The 23,621-nt window shown below is 43.0% G+C and overlaps 1 protein-coding gene across 1 annotated transcript in view; it reads left to right on the top strand.

The window, feature by feature from the left end:
* Positions 1 to 573: 573 nt before the first annotated feature.
* Positions 574 to 23,621, top strand: part of Adgrf2 (adhesion G protein-coupled receptor F2) — a 38,783-nt gene continuing 15,735 nt past the window's right edge. The window contains exons 1-6 of the mRNA XM_040729521.1: positions 574 to 1,496; positions 1,852 to 1,974; positions 14,974 to 15,074; positions 19,782 to 19,824; positions 20,491 to 20,645; positions 21,745 to 21,984. Coding sequence (XP_040585455.1) covers positions 15,003 to 15,074; positions 19,782 to 19,824; positions 20,491 to 20,645; positions 21,745 to 21,984 — 510 coding nt within the window. The 5' untranslated portion in view covers positions 574 to 1,496; positions 1,852 to 1,974; positions 14,974 to 15,002. The remainder of the gene's footprint in view (positions 1,497 to 1,851; positions 1,975 to 14,973; positions 15,075 to 19,781; positions 19,825 to 20,490; positions 20,646 to 21,744; positions 21,985 to 23,621) is intronic.

Raw genomic sequence — 23,621 nt, forward strand, 5'->3', positions numbered from 1 at the left:
AACTCCCCCGTCCTGCTCTGATCACCTCCTAGAATATCTAAAATAGTCCAGGCCACAGAGGGGAGATGGGAGTTCTGGCAGTGTGTGTGTGTGTGTGTGTGTGTGTGTGTGTGTGTGTGTTAGAACTAAAGTGAATATGCTGGTCAGTTTTTGTCAATGTGACATACACTTGGGTCAACTGAGAAAATGCCTTCATGATATTGGTCTGTAGGCAGCAAGTCTGTGGGGATATTTTCTTAATTACTGACTGATGATGAGGGCCTAGCCCACTGTGGATGGTACGGCCCCTGGGCAGGTGGTCCTAGGCTGTGCCAGAAAGCAGACTGATCAAGCCACAGAGAGCAAGCCAGTGAGTAGCATTCCTCCCTGCCCTCTGCTTCAATTGCTGCCTCCAGCTTCCTGGCCTGACCTCTCTTCCTGATGGATGATTGACTATATATAAGCTGTAAGGTGAAATAAGCCCCTTCCCCTCCAAATCGCTTTTGCTCTTGGCGTTTATCACGACAATGGAAAGCAGGCCAGGCCAGCATGCCTCTCACTACACTGCAAGAACTTTTCTGGGAGTGTTTAAAAAGGAAAGGACATAGTCTACATAACCGTGAATGTAGTTTTCCACACATGACTGAAAATCAAAAAGGCCCTGAATACTTAAACAAAAACCAAAGCCCCACCGCTGCCTGCAAATGAACAAAAAAACCCACGCCCTCAATCCCCCTGCCTCCTCAAATCTTGGAAAGGATTTTTTTTAGTTGCTTTAAGTTTCAGAAAGGTACGATCCTGTTGCTTTTAAAGAGTCCATGTGTTTACATCAGTCATTGTAGGCTAGGTTTTGCTGTAGTAAAAACTAGCTCCCAGATACCGGTGACTAAGAAAAACAACAACCTTTTTTTTTTTCCCCCTTTGCCTGCTGCCAGTCACAAGGGCCTCCTTATCAGTAACATGTAGCCCAGGCTGGTGGAGGGGCTGGAATTCTGAATTGCTGGCCACCATGGTGGCACATCTGTGTCTCCACAACCACAAGGGACAGAGAACTGCACTACCACTTGTCCCGGTTCTCAGACTCAGGTAGACTTGCCAGGTGAGACAGCATGACCAAGGACCATGAATCCCGTGCCATTGCCACAGTCCTGGGCCTCTTGTAAAAGGCAGAGCCTTTACCCTTGGAGAGAGAGAGAGAGTGTGTGTCCCTTGGCGCTTGACTCATGCACTCTCCAGCTCTGTGCCCCTCCCTCTGCAGATGCTGCTCCCAGACAGGACCTGTCTGTCAGGCTGGGGCTCCTCAGCACATGGGGCAGCTGTCTGTGGGAAGGCAGAGCCCAGCACAGCTGTCTCAGTCTCTGGAGTTGCCATTTGGAGCTGAAGTGACTACTCAAGAGGTACAGGAGCCCAGCTGCTGATCTGAAGGGAGAGATGACCAAGGAAAGTCACTGATGCCCCTCTCTCAAGCTACCAGGGAAGAGGGCAGATGTCTCCGAGAATCTTGTTGTCCAGCTATGGTGAGTACTCCTGCGTCCTCTTCCGATGATGTGTGCTGAGGAATTTCAGACATAAGCAGCTAATTATGTCAGCATAGCTGGGAGGCTTTGGCTATTTGCGCCTCAATAACACATGCAGGGAATAAGGACCAAGAAGAATTTGGTGACTTGGAAGCTCTATTCAGTAAAAGCTCCAGTCATGGCTGAAGATATTTTTACTTGCATCTTTGGTTCTGTGCTCTCCTGATCCTGTCTACATTTTGAAATACGGGAAACTAGAGCATCCGAAAAACTGATTCCATCTGACTCCCCATCTGGTAATCTCATGTGTTTAAACACAGGTGGTCATGAAACCTTTGTCATTTTCTCCCGTCAGATGCTGTGCTGTTTAACACTTAATTTTATTATGGAAGTTTCGCCAACTTCAAAGTCTCCTTGATACGAGAGGAAAATTTTTATACCTTCTCAAAAAGCCCTGGAGTACCATCAGTTAGTGGAGGTATGGTCATCTCCTGGTCCTACACCTCCACCGAGCCTGCCTGACCTTGAGGGGGGTTTCTTTTGGCTTAGAAAGGTATCTTCAAGTGTCACTTGTGTTCTTTGGTCATGTGGGGCCCAGGGATGGAGCTCAGGTTGTCCTGTCAGCAAGTGCCTTTGTTCACTGAGCAATCCTGCCAGCCCTCTGTGTTTTCTTGCTCTTTCTTAAAACCATATTGTGGTTGACCCTTCTCTTATGCTGTCTGTTCCCAGGTGGAGTCTTTGCAGTTGAGTGCATCTTAAAAGCTTAATTCTTATTCAAAATGTTTACTCTTTGAATTTTGACAAAATGTTTGTTCCCCCATTGGAAAAAGCTTATTGACCCGAAAGGGAAGCTCACATTTATCTCTCATTATTTTGGGCTTGTTTCATTTACTCTTTCAGAGATGATCGGTATTTGTATTTTTATTTTGGAAGCTCTTTTGACTTCTTAGTAGCTCAGATGAGTGATCTTCAGTACATTGAGAGTTAGCTTAGTCTTATTGCAAGCCTTGCAATTTTTTTGTGTGTGTACATGAGCATCTGTGTACATGTGTGTGTGTGTCTGGGGGAGAGAGAGAGAGAGAGAGAGAGAGAGAGAGAGAGAGAGAGAGAGAGAGAGAGAGAGAGAGAGAAAGAGAGAGAGACAGAGAGAGAGACAGAGAGAGACAGAGAGAGAGATATCGATCAAGTGCTGAAGTAGGTACATATCTGTATGTGGGTCGCATATGCACATATGTATACATTCATGTGGAGACCAGAGTTTGACACTGGGTGTCTTTTATTGCTCTTCACCTTGTATTTTGAGACAGGGTCTGTCCATACTGGAGCCCCTAGGATCTCTCTGTTTCTGCCCCTTAGCATGGAGGCTACAGGTGCTCACTCCAGTTCGTTGCCTTTTTACGTAGATGCTGGGGAGACAAACAGGCCCTTATGCTTGAGCAGCAAGCACATTACTGACTGGGCTAGTTCCCAGCCCCCAAGTGCTTTGTTTTGAGTCTCTATAGATTATATTCCACCCACATCCCTTTCCAGCCATACCTGTAGAGTATGGAGTTACTCCAACACTGTGTGTTTGCTGGATGAATGAAATTTTGTAAACAGAAACCAGGATTTGTTTTTCTAGACTTGGATATGGGGGAGAGCTAGGGAATAAGTTTGGAAGCAGTTTTCCCTGGGTCTAAGGGGTAACGGGGGTAGTGTGCCTATGGAGAACAATAGTACAAGTGTGTTTCAAAAATGGTCAGTTTTTCTTTCTTTTTCTTTTTCTTTTTCTTTTCTTTTCTTTTTTTTTTTTTTTTTTTTTTGGTTTTTCAAGACAGGGTTTCTCTGTATTGTTTTGGAGGCTGTCCTGGAACTAGCTCTGTAGACCAGGCTGGCCTCAAACTCACAGAGATCCACCTGCCTCTGCCTCCCGAGTGCTGGGATTAACCCTCAGTGAATTCTGGAAATTGTGGACCATTAAGTGATGATGTGCTTCTTCCTAGTGGGGCAGGTCACTCCCACTGCTGTCACTGTCCCTCAGTACTGTCTGTGAGTGAGAAGTGATTGAACTCGACAGCAGAAAATAGCCTTCGCCCCTCTTAGGTACTTCGGAAAACCTACAATTTAGCGGGTAGTCTTGGGAATATATAGCTTTGGGAATCTATAGAAATTGTTATTTCTAATTATTTCTCTTAATAGAATAGCCAGTAAATAGCCATAATTCGATAGGAAAACCGCTGGTTTTAGTTTATTTTTTATGTTTATTTTTTTAATCTATATCTATGCGTATTTTTGCCTGCACTTGTGTCTGTGCACTAATATCTGTGCCTGGTACCCGTAGTGGCTAGAAGAGTGTGTTGGATCCCTTAGAACGGAAATTACAGCTAGTTGTTAACTGCCACGTGGGTGCTGGGATTTGAACCCAAGTTCTATAGAGGAAGAGCCAGTGTTCGTAACTATTGAACACCCTCTCCTGTCCTGGTTTCATTTTTATAAAAGTTGTAGACTCTTATTGCCTTTGCATACTGTTTCTAAAGCTTTTAAATGCAGCAAGCAGACTCCTAAGCCACGCTAGCTTGAGTGTCTCAAAGGAACTGCCTCCCAATACTGGGGTATCCAGGGCATGAAAGACAGTGATCCAACTCTCAGTTTTCACTTTGGTTTTCCTATGGCATCGTCTTGATTTGTTCTTCACCTCCTTCAGTGGATGGATTGTTCTCAATGACTTATTAATACCAATCCTGGGGTTTCCCCTCATTCTCAATGCTCATATCAGGTGGGAAGTGCTAAACGCTGGCCTTTTCACGAATGATGAGCGCAGTCAAGGTGTGGCATAGAGGTGTCCTCACATTTCCATGCCTGTTTGTCAGCAGTAATGAAATCATGCAGAATGAAGATGTTCTAGCTTACTTTCTGTTGCTGTGATAAAACAACCAAAACCACCTGGGGGGGGGGATGGGTTTGTTGGTTTACAGGATATGTACCATCCGTTCCCGAGGCAAGTCTAAGCAAGTTTGAAAGCAGACCCAGCAGCAGACAGCAGGAAGGAAGGAATGCTCGTTACTGTCTTGCTCCCCCTGGCTTGCTCAGCTGCTTTTCTCATTCAGCCCAGGCCTTCCTGCCCCGGGGTGGATGGCACTGCCCACAGTGGCTGGGTCTTCTTGTTTCATCAATTAAGACTGCCCATGGGCCAGTCTGATGGAGGCAGTTCTTTAACAGAGTTGCCCTTTTCCCAGGTAACCGTAGTTTATGTTAAAAATGACAAACCAACACTAAAGAGTTTAGTGGGAAATACTGGTGTCTGAGCCTTCCTTCCAGAAATTCTCCTTGAATTCAGGACCAGAAATTCCCCTTGGAATTCTGCTGTGCGATTAAGTCAGGAATGACTGCTTTGAGCTGCCATTGTTTTCTCCTTTTCTGGATGAAGGGAGGAAGCCTAATTTTCTTCCTGGTTAGGCTTTGAAATTCTTGTGCCAAGGGCTTATAGGCCCAGCGAGGTCAGCTGCTTTGCCTTAGTTCAAAGAGTTGGCCAAGCATATCATTGTTCACGTGGCTGCACCATGGTAAACACTGAAAGGGCAGGCAATTCCAGACAAGTTTGGTTGAGATGTGAACATGTCTAGGCAGGTAATTTATAGCGATAATGATAGTATAATAAAAACAACAGCAATAATAATACCTACTAACCTACTCTCCCCTCACAAAGGCAAAGCAAGCCTCGAGCCGCCAAACTTGAAAGCATCTGACTGCTCATCAACCAAAGTCCTTACTTATTATTGGCACTGTTTTTCCCAATTAAACCTTTGTTTGGAAAGATTGGGATGGTGTGAATTAACCCATTTTTTATCGTTAGGAAAGCTTATTAAATCTGTTTAATTGTTGTCAACAAACCCAAAACTCTACCCATATCAGAATGGTCCAGCCAGATTGCTGTGCATAGAATAACGTATGTAAGCAAGCACTACAAAGTGTCCTGTTCAGCATAATGCCCCAGTTGTAGCAGCTATACAGACAGAGTTTAAAGTGATTACATTTTAGGCTGGTGAGATGGGTCAATGCGTTAAAAAAGATCTTTGCTGCCAAGCCTGATGATCCTAGTTAAAACCATGGGACTCACATGTTAGGAGAGAACTGACTCCTACAAATTATCTTCTGACCACACACACACACACACACACTCACAGGCACCTGTATGAGATGGGAGGGGTGGAGAAATAAGATACAAGATAGATGAATTCATAAAAATTGACAACTCCAAGTTGTGAACAGATTAAAAATTGTTTGTTGTGTAAATGTGCATTTTTACATATAATCATTAAGCCACTGAGTCAAGAGTCTACCTTTTAATTCTATCTTCTGTTTTGAATTGGAGTTTGGCTGCAACTTAAAAGTTTTCACTTCAGTATTCTCGTTTTGTGAAGGAAGAGATAATTATTCCTTACCAATGAGCACAGATGTGAGGGTGTATACTATGCATGCAGTGCTTTTATGAAGATCTGAAGGTAAAAAATCATTTTGTGGCCAACTATTACATGTTTATATGTATTTTCATGACAGTTATAGTATCATTGTGTATTTAATGAATTTGTTTTCATTTATGTGTATGTCTGTGTCTGTGTGACTGTATGCCGTGTATGCTGGTGCTCTTGGTGGTCAGACAATGTCATTGGACCACAGGGGTCTGGAGTTATGGTCATTGTGGGCTGCAAGATGTGGGTGCTGGGAACTGAACTGGGATCCTCTGTAGGAGCCATCGCTGCAGCTCCTCATCTTGAGTTTTCATGTTGAGCTTTTCTGAGTCCTCTCATGTACATGAGGCCTTGGAACCCTTTTGCTGAAGTACCGAGCATCCTATGCTTATAATAATGACTGATGATTAAAATTGGAGTAACAAGAGTGATTCAGGGGAAAAATTACATAATGAAAACACATAAATCAAGCCAAGTGCTACCCAAATATTATCTTAATCCTCCCCATTATCTGTTCCTAGATTTGTTTCTTCTTTATTTCCCCTCTTGATGAAATTACTGACTCTAAGTACATAAATACTATCCACGACTTTCCCTCCCCTAAATGTAAAACAAAGCAGAAAAATACAATTACATTTATTATACTGCATTTTCTATTGAAAGTACTAAAGGGATTTCTGTATTTCAATTTTGCCTCATAAGAAGCACCAGTGTCTAAACAGTGATCCTGATATTGAAGAGAGGAGTTATAAGATGTAAAATAAGATGAGGTGGAGTGATATTTTAAAATCTACTTTTGTTTTTCTTTTGAGACAGGGTCTCTCTGTGTAGCCTTGGCTACCCTGGAACTTGCTGTGTAGATCAGGCTGGCCTCAAATTCACAGAGATCTTCCTACCCCTGCCCTCTGATGGTTGAGATTAAAGGTGTGTTCCACCATGACTACTAGAATCTTCTATTTTTCACATGTTGTTGAAGCAGAATTTTGAGAAACAAAATTTTGGGAAACAAAATTTCTGGAGGATTCCACTATCCTCTAGAAAAAAGAAATCTGCTGTCAAAAACACTTTCCATGGAGCCTGATTCTGGATGTCTGACACTTGTCCATTTGTGACTTAAGCCATCTTCCTTCCAATTCTTTTTTCCTGTGTGTGTGTGTGTGTGTGTGTGTGTATGTGTCTGTGAGTGAGTGTGTCAATGTGTATGTTGGAATGTGTGAGTGTGTGTGAATGTGTGTATGAGAATGTATACATGCGAGTGTGTCAATGTGTATGTGTGAGTGTGTGAATGTATGAGTTTGTGTATATGTGTGTATGTGGATACATATGTGTGAGTGTGTGGATACATATGTGTGAGTGTGTGTATGTTTTAGAATTACATTTTCTATTTTTTAAGGGACTCTAACGATCTCTGCTTTTAGTTATCTTATTGAGTTCATACTTTTATTACTGTGTTAGTTAGGGTTCTCCGGAGGAAAAGAAACAATAACTGCCCTCCCCCATCCCCAACCTGCAAGCAAGTACAGAAGAGGAGTTGTAGATTGGCACACACATCTACAGAGTGAGAGGAGAGAGACCGATGATGTAGGCCAGGTGTGAGGCTGAAGGCTGGGAAGCTCCTGGGTGAGGGAGGTGCTGCTGTGGGTCCATCTTCTAAGAGCTCATGGACCAGGCTCCAGCAGATGCCTGGACTCCAGAGTACAGCCCACTTCCCCTGTGTGCTTTCCCAACCGGAAGCTCCAACCTCTCACGGGGCTGCCATGCTCACAGTGGGTCTTCCCCCCTCTCTCTTTGCTAACCCAAGTGCCAACCATCTTTGCAGAAGTCTCCACGGAGGCAACCAGAAGTATAATTTAAATTTTCCAGATCTCTCTCTATCTAATGAAGTTGATACTGGAGATTACCTGTTACAGTTGCTGTCTTTCTGTTTGTTTTTCTCCTTTATCAGCATGAGCTGTTGAATTGCCTCAAATGTTACTTAGGTTGATACTTTTTTATTTTATCATTTTTTATTTTAATTTTAAATAACTTGTTTTACATGTCAATCCCAGTTCCCTCTCCCTCCCCTCCTCCCGCACTCCCCCTCCCCCCTCCCTCCCACCCTACTGCCAAATAGGTTGATACTTTTTATTACTGTCATTTAGCTCCAATCTGAGTCACTTTTAAAGTCCATGAGGTTATTTTGACTTTGGAAGTACTTTTCTTTTTGAGGCAGGGCCTCAAGTTGTCCAGGCTGGATTCAAATACTATGTAGATGATGATGACCTTGAATTTCTGATCTTCCCATCTTCCATGTACTATGATTACAGGCATGTGCCAAGATGTCCGGTTTATGTGATTCTGGGGATCAAATCCATAGCAAGCATTCCACCAGCTGAGTCATATCCCCAGCCCAACTACCAAAGTTTTCTATGATTCACTATTTTACATTTTTCCTTTGAACTGATGTATAATTAAAACACATTTTCATATCAGATTCTCCTGTACATAAAGCTCACTGTGAGGAATTTGCATATGTGGATTGTGTCACGTGTGTGTGCACTTACATGTATGTGAGCATGTGAAGGCTAGATAGAGGCCTCAATAGGAGTCTTCCTCTGTGACTCTCCACCTTGCTTTTGAGACAGGGCTTCTTACTAAACTTGGACTTTACAGTTTCCTTGAGACTGACTGGGCAGCAAGCCCCAGGGATCCACCTGTCTCTGCCTCTCCAATCTCCAGCATGCCTGCAGCTTTGCTGGGGATTAACCGGTGCTGGAGATCCAAACCCAGAATCTCCAGCCCCATTGTAAATCTCCCACCAATGAATCGGGCAGGAAGAACTCCACTGGAGGCAGAGACAAGACAGTCTGAGGAAGCCAGCGGCTTAGGAAGAGCAGGATTGTAAGGCTGGCAAGGAACGAACCTGCTCCTTGGGCCCACCTCTCTGCCGCTGAGAGTTTTGTTAAACAGAGTGTCAGAATTTCCTTCAATTCCATGTGCAAATATGTTAAGGCTCTGATTTCTGTTTTTATCTTGGGATAGGCCTAGAGTCGTTACTTCTGCTACAGATGAGGGAGTCCTCTTGCCATTTCACAATGCATCCCGAACATCGAGTTTAGAATTTCTTCAGTCGGATGATGCTACAGTTCGACTGTCCCTCCAAAATTCACACTGAAATAGTCTTGAAGCCTGCAGCAGAGCCTCATGACTGGATGAAGACCTTTGCCTTGGAGTCTTGCTTTCCCATCTCTCCTGTGCTTTTCTTTCTGCTAAGCTATGGGAGAGCACGAAACATGAAGCGCTGATCCTCAGAGCCCAGGGCAGGCTTCAGACGGGTACATTTTGGACTTGGTGACACTTAAGGAGATTCTGTCTAATCTACGGTTAGTTAAAAAGGAGTTCAGATACAGTAATATTCACGAATTGTTCTTTTCTATGGCATTCTGCTCCATTTCAGAATTCTTAATTAAAAATGTTTATTTATATACTTGGTGTGGAGGTCAGAGGATAACTTGTACAAGTCAGTTTTTTTCTTTCCACCATTTAATTGGGTCCAGGGAAATTATTTTTGGGTTATCATGTTTGCATAGCAAGCATTTGGCTGACTCAGCCATTACCCCAGCCCTAAATTTTGCATGTTGTTAGTCTCAATGCTTGCAGAGTCTGGATGACAGTAAATTGTCTTTGGTTTTGTGGTGACTCATGAGGTAGACGGTTCTCAGGACACACCTTGCTCGGCGCCTGACACAGATGTCATGGGCTCATGCTCACCCTGTGTGATGTTTGGATCTTAGGCTCAGTGTTCATCTGTTTTCGGCACAGCTTGAGCCCGCAATGTGTGAAGAGGAAAGAGCACAATTCAACAACAGTTTAGACTAGTCATTCTTTTTTTATTTTTAAATTTAAATTTAAATTAGAAACAAGGTTGCTTCACATGTCAATTCCAGGTCCCTCTCTGTTTCCCTCCCCTCCTCCTGCGCCCTCCCACCAATCCCCCCCCAATATCCCCTCATTTCTCCAGGGACGGTGAGGCCCTCCATGGGGGTGTCCATAGTCTGTCATTTCATCCAGGGCAGGCCCTAGACCCCCAGGGTGAGAATGCATCTCTCATTGTTGGATGGGCACCCAAAGTCCATTTGTATACCCGGGATAAATACTGATCTACTACCCAAGGCTCAATAGATTGCCTAGGCCTCCTCACTGACACCCCTATTTAGGGGGTCTTGATCAGTCCCATGCTGGATCCCTAGGCATCAGCCTGGGATTCAAGAGCTAACCCTTATCAGGTCAGCTGTTTCTGGGGGTTAAACCAGCCCAGTCTTAACCCCTTTGCTCATCAGTCCTCCCTTAGACTAGTTATTCTTAACCTTCCTAACGTAGCAACCCTTTAACACACTTCCCCCAACCATAAAATTATTTCATTGCTACTTCATACCTGTAATTTGGCTCCTGTTATGAATTGTAATGTAAATATCAGATATATGACCGCTGTGAGAGTTGAGACCCACAAGTTGAGAACCGCTGGTTTAGAGGAACTGGCTCAGAGGGACCAATGAGAAAGACTTGAACTTTAGCAAACTGGGCTTCTGGGGGAACTGAGGGCTCACCCATACATGTGTAGGCAGCTCTGTAGGTGTGGCTTGGATTATGAAAAGTCATCCTTGCTTCCAGAGATTTCTCCTGTTCATGTGACACAGAGCCTGTACTCCCTGCCACTGGAAAGGCTGCCTCAGAAAATCTCTGTTGGGATGTACAAGTGTCTGGGAGGCAGAACCCACAAAACTGTTGTCATTGGTTGCTTTACTAGCAAGGACAACCAGTGGTGTCCCTTTCCAACAAGCTCAAAGAAGGCAAGCAAGAACAGTTCAGAGTTGGTCCTCCATGATCTTGAGGTTCCCATCTGTGAATTTAACCATGGACACTCACGAACACACACACACACACACACTGCTCTTGTATCGAATATGTGCACACTCTATTGTCATCCTATAACAAACACAGTATAACAATATTATGAGTCTTTACATTGCATCTCCTCCTTTGAAACTGCTTCATCTCCTGCTTCCCTGTATTATCTTAATCGTTAGAGATAATCAGGAAATGATTAAAGGAGGCTATGGGGAGGTCATATGCAGTTTATGTGCAAGCCTTGAACATTCCCAGATATCAGCATACAAGGAAGGTCCTGGTGCCAATCCCTCACGGGCACCAATGGGCAACCTCAGTTAGGAGCCATGGATCAGGTGTTCCAAGATGAATCTGAATTTTCCAGTCTTGAAATGCAACCTTGTGAAAGCCATTTTCTATCTGAACCATACACTCAGCATATCCCAGCACACTGCCTATGCAGTTGCTTTGTGCTGGCTTTGTCTTAACGTGTGAGCTGAGCTGTGGACAGTCATCTGTGTGCTTCGGGGTTAGACATAGGGAGGAATACTTGAAAGTTAAGTTTCCAGCACAGATGGGGATTGTTTTGTGGAATATGGAAGGTTGGACTATCTCTGCATGTAGAGCACATTCCCTTTCCTCTAGGGTATGCTGTATTCCAGGGAGAAGCTCACTGTAATCCCAGGCCTTGGGTTGGGCACCAAGTGTTCCATCATACTTTGGCTTCCTTGAGGAGGGTGAGGGAAAAGTGGGTGTTAGTTAATGAATACTTACGAGTGTGTATGTATCTTTCTACCACACACCATGGCTTTTGAAAAGAATGCACAGCTCGAGGCCCTGGAGATGGGGGATGCATTGAGTATTTGAGTTGTGCCTCTGTCCTGCAGCCAGACCTTCCTGCTCCTTCTGAACCTTCTGCTTTCATGCCATGGAGAAGGGGCTAAGAACTGCATCTTAATAACTGAACTCACAGGGCAGAAAAACTTTTCCCCACAAGTCCGTATTAAAACACACTGCTCTGCTAAAGGAGCAGCCTGTTCTATAAGCCAAATCCAAGAAATGGTCAAGGTAGGGAAAGACAGCTTCCCAGAGTCTGGCTTCTATGTGTGACAAGGTGCTTTTGGGTACTAGAGATGGTGTTAGGAGGTTCTGGGTCTCTGTAGCAACACAGCCGTCAAAAAGGCCCCTTTGCAAAGTCTAATGAAGGCCTAGAGGAGAATGTTTCCACATCAAACAATGATTGTTTTGCCCTGAATATAAACATATGTTTAGTAATAACCAAAACCATTTTTTATGAACATTACACTAACTCTTTAAAAGGTAAAGCAAACCAGGTGGGTGGCACACAATTTTACTCCCAGCACTTGGAGGTAGAGACAGGTGGATCTTTGCGAGTTTGAGGCCAGCCTGGTCTACAAAGAGAGTTTTAGAACAGCAAGGGCTATGCAGAGAGGCTTTTTCTCAAAAAAAAAGTTAAAGTAAAAATTATATATAATCAAGGTTTTTATGTATAAAACACAACAATTTTAGGCAAACAAAACAATTTCCATCTTTGTTTGTAGAACTTAATTGTCATTTTATTAAAAAATGTCTACTTAAGATTCTGAGTTGAGTAATGACTCCTATTATTTTTCCCCTCCCTCCCTCCCTCCCTCCCTCCCTCCCTCCCTCCCTCCCTCCCTCCCTCCCTCCCTCCCTCCCTCCCTCTCTCCCTTCCTTCTTGAGACAGGGCCCTAGCTAGCTATGCAGTTTAGGCTTGAACTCTCAGAGATCCTCCTGCCTCAGCTTTAGTTACAGGTGAGAGCCACCACATCTGGCTTTATTAGCTCTTATCATTCCTTAGAGCATTTGTAAAGTTTTTTTTCCTTAGGACAAATACTTTTCTGTATTTTTGTATCTGTGCATATGTCTGTGCATGTTTCTTTGTGCAGATCTGTTTGTGTACATGTGAGCATGTATGTGGAGGCCAGAGATCAAAATCAAGTGTCTTCCTCAGTTGCTCTCTACATTATTATTATTGTTGTTATGTTATTGCTGTTGTTGTTGTTATTTAGTGTGTGTATGTGTATGGAAGTGTATATGGCTGCCATGCTCTGGAGCTGGGGTCACAGTCTGGGTACTGGGAACCCAACTCCCATCCTCTGGAAGAGCATCAAGTGCTCTTAATGTCTGAGCCATCTCTTCAGTCCCTCTACTTTATTATTTTGAGATCTCTTACTCAATCTGGAACTTGACAATTTTCTTTGTTGGACTGGCCAATGAACCCCAAGGACCTTTCTCTCTTTGCTTCCCCAGTGTTGGCATTATAGGTACCTGCAGCTACTCTTGGTTTTTATCTGGGTGCTGAAAATTGAACTCAGCTCTTCATGCATGCACAGCAGACATCTTACTGATTTAGCCATCTCTCAGTTTCTTAAGGGATTTCTGTTTGGATGGAGTAGTAGTTGTTGTTGTTATTGGTGTGTGTGTGTGTGTGTGTGTGTGTGTGTGTGTGTGAGAGAGAGAGAGAGAGAGAGAGAGAGAGATGCTAGAGACTGAACTTACAGCCTTGCAAATATGTTACCACTATGCTGTGTCCCAGAATGATGACAAAATTTAAAGAGAAAGTTAATTCAGAAGTATTTAGCTTTCTTTTTAGGTTTTCTCAGAACTATGGCAACAAGTTCATCCACGGCTTTAGTATTTCTGTTACACTAAGTGTGCTCAAAGTAGTGATGGCCTTGGTGATGGTCTGACAGATCACTAGAGTGCTTTTCACAGGGAGTCATTATCTGTTTGAGTGACTTAGGATGAAATGAAAGATGTGAAAGTGGCTGTGAGTTTATTGGGAATTACGTGCTCTTTTGCATCACTATGAGCAGCATGTTTGTCCTTTTGTGTGAGAGCCATGAATGTACTAACAGAATGCTGGAAGATGTACTGCAAATATTTTGCACAATTGTTGGATTTTTAATGGAATTTAAACATGAATATAATTTCATCATTTAAGTAATGACATTATTATATATGATGATGATTGGGTGGAAGAATACTTTTTGACTAAAAATGGTCAAGTAACAAAAAAAATCAACCATTATGATACACCCTGGGCTTTTCAATAACAGCCAAGTCTTCTGAATTTTATTTTACCAATTATCTATCTATCTATCTATCTATCTATCTATCTATCTATCATTTACCTATCAATCTATCAACTAGCTGTCTATCATTATGGGAGGGGCAGATGGTTTTTGGTACATGTTGAATCTTAGTTTTTAAAAGCTTTATATAGACATGTATTAATTATGCAGAATAATAGATTTATCATGCAGGTTTCATTCTTGCATACAACAAATTCTGATTATGCAAATCCTTTTATCTAGGAGTGCAGACAACTAGCATCTTTCAATTACTATCTCACTCAGGATGAAAACAGTAAGATTTAATGTTAATATTCTCAGATGAATCCTATTCAATCCTTTGTGTCCCTTATGCGTTTTGTCAGCTCTTCCCCCCACATTTCCGTCTTTCTTTGCTCTCTTCCTGCCCTCTTCGTCCATTTCTCTTCTTCTAGTCAGTGCGTTACTGAGTGTATTGTATGCCCATCACATGCTAACATTGTTGGAGATGGCAAACAATCGCTTTAGTTTTGTCATAGTTTCCGTTAGACATAACAAGTTCATATCAAATGCAGAAGCTCCTGCTTATAAAGGGAGACACACCTCTCATGTTGAGGTGGAGAGAGATAATAGGATAAGCCTACGACTTATTCTTCAAAGGTATTTCTAGGCCATGCTTATTCACAAGAATCCCTGCTCATCTTCTGTGGCCACCTACACAGTTCTCAGCCCCGTCTAACCCAGAGAGTGAGCTGTCATTCCCACTGCTGGAATACAGGCTGTTATTTGTTATAGCCAGTAGGCCAGGTGAAATCCACCAAGCATCTTTGTTAAGAGGGATTCCCATGTGAGGTGTGCCATGCAAATCAACATCAAACAGGTCCGGTGCCTCCACCCGCAGCCTCCTGGTGATGATTGTGGTAGGGCACACGGTCACCACTGCTGGTCAGAGAGTTATCTGGACAGCACCTAAGACAGAGTCAGGTCTCTTAGGTGCGCTGTGCCTGCAGAGGCATAGCGCTACAAAAGCTTCACATTGGGGACCTCTTGCATTTATTTTCACAGAAGCAAGAAAATCAGCCGTGTGGAAGACAATGGTCCCCGCCCTTTGGTTGTACAGCTTGGTGCTTCTTCTGCCTATAGAATCCTGCAGGATATTATGCCAGGTAAAAACGGGGGAAGAGTGGGTGGTGAGTTGGAGGAGATAACAAATGGACAAAGAACTCTTCACTCACCAGCTCTGTTTGCTGAGAGCTGAAGTATAAGGGGAATGTGGTGATGATGTGGACCAGCACAACCTGAGGAAATGACCATGACAGGTGACAGAAAAGGCCACTTGGCTATGAAATTGTCTCACATTAATTCCCCCAATCAGTTCTGAAGTCCAGCAAAGCCTCACTCCCCATATTGGTAGCGACTCTTTCAATTCATATCTAGGTCGCTGCTGCTTCCTGAGGGCCTTGAGCAGTAGAGGTAGGGAAGGTTGCCTCGGTGAGTAGGGGACACTAGAGACATTTAGAGGACAGGACCTCAAAATGATTTGGCACAACGAGGCATCAACCCACTCAAAGCAGTGATAGTGTTTCCTTTCAGAATCTTGGTGGAAGAACAGGGGTGGAGTTTCTAGCAAATTACTCCTTTAACTTTTGTAGGGGTCTTTGTGGTGTGTTTTGCCTCATACCATACTTTAATTTCACTGTGATTTATTTGTTTTTTTTTTACTGGGCTGTACATTTCCCCGCTCCTCCTCTCCTCTCCCCTTCCATACTATCCACTATCCCCCATGTAAATTTTGTTTTTTCACCTTCCTTGGGGGATCCATGTATGCTCCCTTAGGGTCCTCTTTGTCACCATGGGTTTCTGGGGTTGTGGCCTGTAGGCGGGTTGTCTTTTGCTCTATGTCTAATATTCACTTATGAGTGAGTTCATATTATATTTGTCTTTCTGACTCCGGGTTACCTTGCTCAGGATGACTTTTTCTGGGTCCATTCATTTGCCTGCAAATTTCAAGATATCACTGTTTTGGTTTTTTGTTTGGTTTGTTTTGTGTTACCTCTGAGTAGTACTCCATTGTTTAAATGTACTTTAAAAAATAGAGTGTGAGGGAATACTGGGAAAGAGATGATTTTAAAATATTTTGAGAATTTTGGGGAAAAAGAACTGTTATTTGACCATGAGACCTAGAAGGTTGCCTTGGGACTGACTGGCAAAGCTCTCATCCTTACTTTACAGAGAGAGACTGGGTGTTGAAGGACATGCTTCACTGAGAAAAGATGAACAGGAGCCTCCTTAGGAGAGAACGATTTTGGAAGTTCTTGTCACAAGTTTCCCAAACAACATTCACCATCTAATTAGTTTGACCTTCTTTGTAACTCTCCTTCACCACGCTGTTGAACTGAAATCTGGTTTCTGAGAGAAATTACAGATGCTCCGGGAAGACGTTTCTCTGGGGGCATTCTGATGCCCGCAGCTTGCTACTGTGTTTCGTTTTCTCCTCTACAATTTTCAGTGAATACAGAACACGGAAAAGAGTTATTATTATTGTTGGTGGGGCTCACCCTACCAGGGACAGCCTATCTTTTCTTCCCATTGTTTGAGTTTCTGGTTCTCAACCTGTCGGGTGCTGGTCCTCCCCTCACTGACCCATGCGCTGGGAAGCTCTGCAGTTTAAGTGGGTTGCAGGTTAGCATCTGCCTTTTTGTCTAAGATGAGGTTGAGGAGTGTTAACAGTTGAAGCTGAAGTCACCCACCTTGGATGCTACCTGGATGTGAACTGAGAAGAGAAATCAGGCATGACGTACCTGAGAATACTAACTGGGATGAGGCAAATCAGGTCTTTGATGTAAGAAGGTAGACTTTCCAGAACATCTTGTCAGCAGCGCCCCATGTCCTGCCCACACACCCAGTTAGTCAATGGCACCTTCTCTGGAGTGTGTTTAGTGACTAGGGATCCTCCGCAGCTGTTGACTTCGGTACATTGCAAGTCATGGCTGTGGGTTTTGGGTGACTCGAGAGGCTTCCACTTCCTTCCATAATTCCCTCTGCTTACTCATCTGTCGTTGTCAGACCTTTGGAAAGAGCGGTGCTGAAGGAATTAGGAGAACAAAGTCTAATCTCAGGGATAAGAGGAGTTCCCTGCTTGGCCTTCGTCAGGTCACCTCATCTGACAGTCTCTGCATTCTTATTTGTCAAATAAGGAGATTGGATGGACTATCTGTCTACACACTCTACAAGATCTCTAGAAATATTATTGTAGCCTCCTAGTTTAGTGGAAGCAATGCAGCTTTTTTGACGGAAACACTAGGGATTTGTTCCCATGAATAACAATGAGAGGCCAGCATACACTGGCCAGTCCAAGGGTATTCTGTATCATGAATTTCCTCAGAAACACCTTCTCAGCTATGGAGAGACCTCAAATACTCAATTCAGATTCTCCATAGTTTTATTTGATAGGAAAACCAGGGAACATTCATTATTGTTTTTGATAACTTAGAGAAAATAATATTGTTAATAAGAAAATAAAATGAATATTATGTGTCAGCCAAGCAACAATGTCCAGAAATTTTATTTCTTCCTCAATAGCTAAATTCTTGGAATGAAAGTTGGAGCCATGGATAATGCTCTTCCTAGCCACTAGAGGGCACTTATTTTGTGCAGAAGCAGGAAGATTGAGTTTGCCTCTTTTCCTGTACACATGGTAACATACATATGCCTGTATTTGTGAATATACACATGCATACCAATGTGTTATTACACAAATGTACATATGTACAAGACCTTGAATTAGTTACATAGGGAGTTAACGGAAGACAATACATAATCATGTTTTTAAGGAACTTAATTTTTTTTTTTTTTTTTTTTTTTTTTTACGAGACAGGGTTTCTCAGTATTGTTTTGGAGGCTGTCGGTCCAGCCCGGCCTCGAACTCACAGAGATCCGCCTGCCTCTGCCTCCTGAGTGCTGGGATTAAAGGTGTGCGCCACCAACGCCCGGCCAGGAACTTAAATTTTAATTGAGAAGGTAACATGAAAACGATTACTGCAGTAGCAGGCAGGTGAGTGGAGGCAGATAGCAGAGTGAGCATCCATCAGAAAAGATTGCTTGGAAGGACAAAACATGAGCTCGATGTAATTACTATTCAGTATCAGGATAATAACAGCGATTAAACCATAAACAGATTTTACACTTTCAAGGGCTGGCCTAAGGGTTTCTCATGTGTTAACTCTTTTATTCCCCATAAAAGCAGTAATGCCTGCTTTGTTTACAGGTGGGGGAGCGGAGGCACAGACAGTTGAACATTCCCGCTTAAGGGACAGTGTCAGGATTTCAGCCCAGGTGGGCTGGTGGACTTTTCCTAGACAGATAACCATGGGTAGGTGGGATGGGGGAACTCCCTTAAAGAATAACATAAAATACAAAATTAAAGTGAGTTTTTCTTTTTCTTTTTCTTTCTTTCTTTTTTTTTTTTTTGGTTTTTCGAGGCAGGGTTTCTTTGTATTGTTTTGGAGCCTGTCCTGGAACTTGCTCGGTAGACCAGACTTGTCTTGAACTCACAGAGATCCACCTGCCTCTGCCTCCCTAGTGCTGGGATTAAAGGCATGTGCCACCAACGCCTGGCTGAGCGTTTTCTTAGAATCAAAATAAATTTCAAATATAATTGCTTAAAGGATTTTTATCCAGTAATTTCTCAACAATACTCAGTCATACTTTCAGCAAAAATAATATTGGCGATAATTTATGAGCTGTACTTGTATTTTCTTACATTTTGCTTACTAACGAGTTTATAATTTCTCTATGTAGAGGATGAAAAGGTCCATCTTTCATTTTCAAATTTTTTAAACATTCATTTTACGTACATGGATATTTTGTCTGTGTGTATATCTATTCACCACATGTGTGCCTGGTTCCCTAGGAAGCCCTGGAGCTGTAGTTACAGAAGACTGTGAGCTCCCGTGTGGGTCCTGGGAGTTGGTCCCTGGTCCTTTGGAAGAACAGCCGGTGCTCTTAATTAACTGCTGAGCCATCCCTCCAGCCTCCCATTCTTTCCCTTCGCATTGCCCTACACTTTTCTTATCGTTGGTAGTTTGGAATAACACTGTTTAGCTTTCCCACTTACTATTGGCAGTTTTACATAAATATGTAGTATTGCTATAAAAATTGGGAAAACTTCAAGTTTCTTTCCAAAGAGCTGTCAGATGTCAGGACACTCAACATTTGTTGTTGTGTTGTTCTGTGGCTACCTGTAAATATTTTTTGAGTCAATAACACTTAAGGGTTGATCTTCTTGTAATTTAGAAGTGACTGCAGACTATATAAATATACCCATTAAATCCAATGAAAGGCATTCCTGACTCAGCTCCTTGTCTGGATTTCTTTAATAAATGCTCCACTTTAGTGATTCCCCAAATAGGGAAGAGTGTGAAGAGGAAGAGGTGAGATAGAGTGACAAAATGATAATCTCAATAGATGAAAGCAGTTGGAATATTTTGTCTTTGAAAATATGATAAATATGATCATGTGAACGTGTGATCTCGAGGCTTGACCTTCTCCCAGAATTCAGTGGTGCCCATACAAGAGAAGTAAGTCTTCATGAACTTCCTAGTAAACTTCCCTCTGCCCAGAATGTAATTTATGTGCAGACTATAAACTGTAATGATACAGAATGATGACTGGGAAGAGAGGAGAGTCCTAATGCCTGGCACTGGGGAGAAAAGTTGAAGGATGTGTCTCTGAGCTATATGCAACAGCTGTGCTTTCAGTGGCTGTGTTTGCATCATGGCTGATTTGGATATGATTGTCTGTGATTAAGATGGACCAGTGGTATCACCTGTTGACATTTGATTTTGCTGAAAATTTTGATTTTCTCCTTTCAGGCTACCAGCAAAAGCAAGGAGATGGTGATGTCCAGACCACATGGTATGTTGACAGCAGCTACCAATCATTTGTTGTGACAGAAGACAGTTCTCAGCTCTCTGGCTCATGGCATGAGAGATGAGACACCTTGATAGATTACATTTATACTTTATTTACCTGCACATCCATTGTGTCTTGAGCCCCAGCCATATTCATATCTTCCCAGCATCCTCTGCTCCACTTTGTGAATTCTCATTGAGCTAATTCAAACCAGGTCAGTGACTTGAATGGGTCTCATTGATCATGGAGCTTGCTGCAAAGCTCTGGACAAGGGAGCTTCTTTGAGAACATCGAAGGGAGTGGATTCCAAACTAGAGCTCACCTGGGTACCTCTAGGACACTGAGGAGGTCTTTGAGGGGGCTCTGTGGGCATGGGAGGGTGACTCAGTATGGTAACCCATGGGTTCTTCCCTCCTATTTAATGGGAGAAGTTTATACTTGGGTCAGTTTTGCACACTGGAATTTGGTGTGTGGTTCTGTCAGAAGGACGCAGTTACAGAACTATGTTACGACTGCTAACCCATTTTCAATCACCTTCAATTTGACTGAGAAAAGAAACTCATGTCTACAGAATTGATAAGCCTTCGCCGCAGTGACACCTTACTGACTGGCTGAGCAGCCACATGCTCAGACCTTTCTATCTGATATGGATAACTTTTATTTCCCCAGATGTATGCGATGGTGTCTGTAATGACAATGCTGCCCCCTGCTTTCAATCTTGCCCTCCAAAAAGTGAGGGCAACATGAAATTTGCCTGTAAGGCCAAGAAATGGCACAAGGTCACAGAAACCTGCCACACACTTAATGCCTTCAGCATCTTCGAGGTAATGTCCTTTCTTCTGCATCATGGACTCTCACAAGAGCTCTATGAGTGAAGTGGAGTTTCAGATGATTGCATTTCCCACTTAGGGGGAAAGACAGGCTTCCATGGTAGCAATACGTTGTTTGTCTACGAATACATAAATACCTACCTATCTCTTCTCTCTTTGCTTTGTGTGTCTGAATGTTGTGTAGTGTATCCTGCCCCCTGCATGACATGAAGGACCCTGGTCATTTTTTCAGAAGAAGAAGAGGCACCTAGAGTTGCCACAGTCAAGTTCTCCATTTTTACCTTCAGCCCTTAAAATAACCCAAAGCTTTGATGCTCATAATGTACTTCGCTGACTAGTAATATCCCCCCAAACTTGTGAAATTTGGGCGGCACCTCAGATTTTGCTAGGTGGGAAGCTGTAGTTCCATCAGAATCTTCATAAGATGTGGGTATCTGCAAAGGCCTTAGGTTTCTTGGAGTTGGAGTTGTAGGCAGCTGTGAGCCACCTAATTCAGATCTAGGAACTGAATCTCTGAAAGAATGGTACCCACTCTTAACTGCTGAGCCATCTTTCCAGATCCTGCTGTTTTTACTTTTATTTTTTTAATTTTTTGGTTTTATGAGACAGGGTTTCTCTGTGTTGTTTTGGAGGCTGTCAGTCCAGCCCGGCCTCGAACTCACAGAGATCCGCCAGCCTCTGTCTCCCGAGTGCTGGGATTAAAGGTGTGCATCACCACCACCCGTCTCCTGATATTTTTTTAAACGGTGTCTGTTGGTTCACCTCTTGAGAATGTAAAAATAAGTTAAATGGCATTAATAATCCATATAAATATACAAGATATAAATTTCTGAAGTGATGTGTTAAAGAAAACAGTTGCTGTTTCAGAAAATGGCTACAGAGCCATCAGTTGGGAAATTCAGACTTATATTTGGTTTTATACATCTTAGTATTGGTCAAGCTATTCCGCCCTACATGCCACTTTGAAAATGGAACATGAAAGCGTATTATGTAATATACAATTGTAAAATAGGGCTCTTCTAAGTTCTAACAAAAGTACCTTTGTAGTTAACACAAACAAATAAAGGATTTCTTTACTTTGGTCCTGTTTCAGGAGGATGTGGAATTATATTCAGTTCAACCTTCGGAACCAACTATGGTTCTTCATGAGTATCATAGACATCCTCAGACCATAGCAGATATGTTGATGGAGAAGTGTCCAAAGGACTTGTCTTGCATCATCAGAAGCATTCAGAAGTCTCCCCGCATGCCAGGGAACATTGCTGTTGTAGTACAGCTCTTACGCAACATCTCAACAGCTCTAACCAGAGAGGTCAATGAAGAAAAGATGCAGGTGAGTGGCTTTGGGGATCAGACAGCATTCTTTCTTTGGGGGAGGGGCTTAGGTTAGTTGGAATACCTTCTGAGCTCCCCAGGGATTGCCAACCACATTTCCTTTCTCATGCATGCAGTGTGTGGGTTAAGGTTGGACAGTGTCCCATATAACAAGGGCTTAGTGAATGTTAAAGTAGGAAGAATAGTAAACAAAAGAATAAAATTCACACCACCAGGTCAAGATGCATCAGTAGAGAGAGTTTTCTTGGTTCTGTAGTAGGCATCTCAGTCTTTTTTTATATTTTCCTGGGGTCTGGTCTATGATGGGTTGAGTCTGGGAGGGGCTGAGTCCATGAGAGGTTGGGCCTTTGAAGGGTGATTCTATGAGGGGTATAATCTGTGAGAGGTTGATTCTGTGATTGCCTGGCTCTTTAAAGGTCTGGGTCTTTGAGGAGTTGGGCCTGTGTGGTTATGAGTCTGTTGGGGACCAGAGAGAGTCTGCTTTCCTAAAGCACATTTAAACTACTGAAATTACTGAAGAAACATTGTGGGTCATGAGCAAAGGAAGACCTATGTTCATTTGTGAATTAGAACAAGTCGCTAAAACAGGAAACAAAACAAATGGCCAAACCTGTGAACTACAGAAGTGTGAACAGGAATTGGATTCATTTCTCCATGATTTTGAAACTTACAGTAGAAAGTAGTGGAGAGTGATTCAACCTCTGTGGTCAAGTTCCAGTTGTCAGCATATTTCTGTATAGGATCCTGTAACATGGCTGGGACTAACAGATGCCAGCTGCATTATGGGTACTCTGAAAGGGCAATTGAATGATGGGTTTTGTCCAGGTGTGCAGTGGAACTAATGGTAGATACGGGCATGTACAAGCTGCATACCTGCAGGTCTCACAGGAAGGCACTGGGCAAATAAGATGGGAACAAAGCAAGGAATTCCTTTACAGATAGTGTGTGTGTTTGTGTGTGTGTGTGGGCATGTGTGTGTGTGTGTGTGCATGTATAGGTGTGTGCTCATGTGTGTACAAGTATTCATTCATGTGTTGAGGTCAGAGGGCGATGTCAAATGTATTTTTCAATTTCTTTCCATCTTAGTTTTTTGAGAAAAAGTCTCTTGCTAATCTTGGAGATCAATGATTTAGATATATCGACTAGCCAAATGAGCTCTGGGCAAACCTGTCTCTGCCTCCATAGTGCTGGCATTATAAATGTACCATAGTGTCCATCTTCACTATGGGTGCTGGGAATCTGAACTTGGGTCCTCATGCTTGCATGGCAAGCACATTAGTGACTGAGCTGTTTCTGAGCCCTGTCCAACCTTCTGACATTATGATATGGTACTGTCATCTATAAATGTGTTGGGCTGTGTTATTACATATTATGGGATGCATGCAGTGTGTGGGCTACAGGTTGGACATGGCTGCAAGTAAACTTAAGTTTTACTGTGCAAGCAAGTCACCCAGAGTTTTATTTAAGACCCTGAATATGACCCATTGAGATTGGAATGGGGTGTGAGATTCAGCATTTCTAAGGAGGTCTCCGGAAGTGCCTATGCTGCTGGCTAGAAGACCACACCTTGTAAGAGCAAGCCTTATATGCATTGGGGGTTTCAAGGAGTGGATCACTACTAATGCCAGCTCTTCT

The sequence above is a fragment of the Mesocricetus auratus genome, unplaced genomic scaffold (genome assembly GCF_017639785.1).
Source record: "Mesocricetus auratus isolate SY011 unplaced genomic scaffold, BCM_Maur_2.0 Super-Scaffold_100021, whole genome shotgun sequence".
In the NCBI taxonomy this organism is placed as follows: Eukaryota; Metazoa; Chordata; class Mammalia; order Rodentia; family Cricetidae; genus Mesocricetus; species Mesocricetus auratus.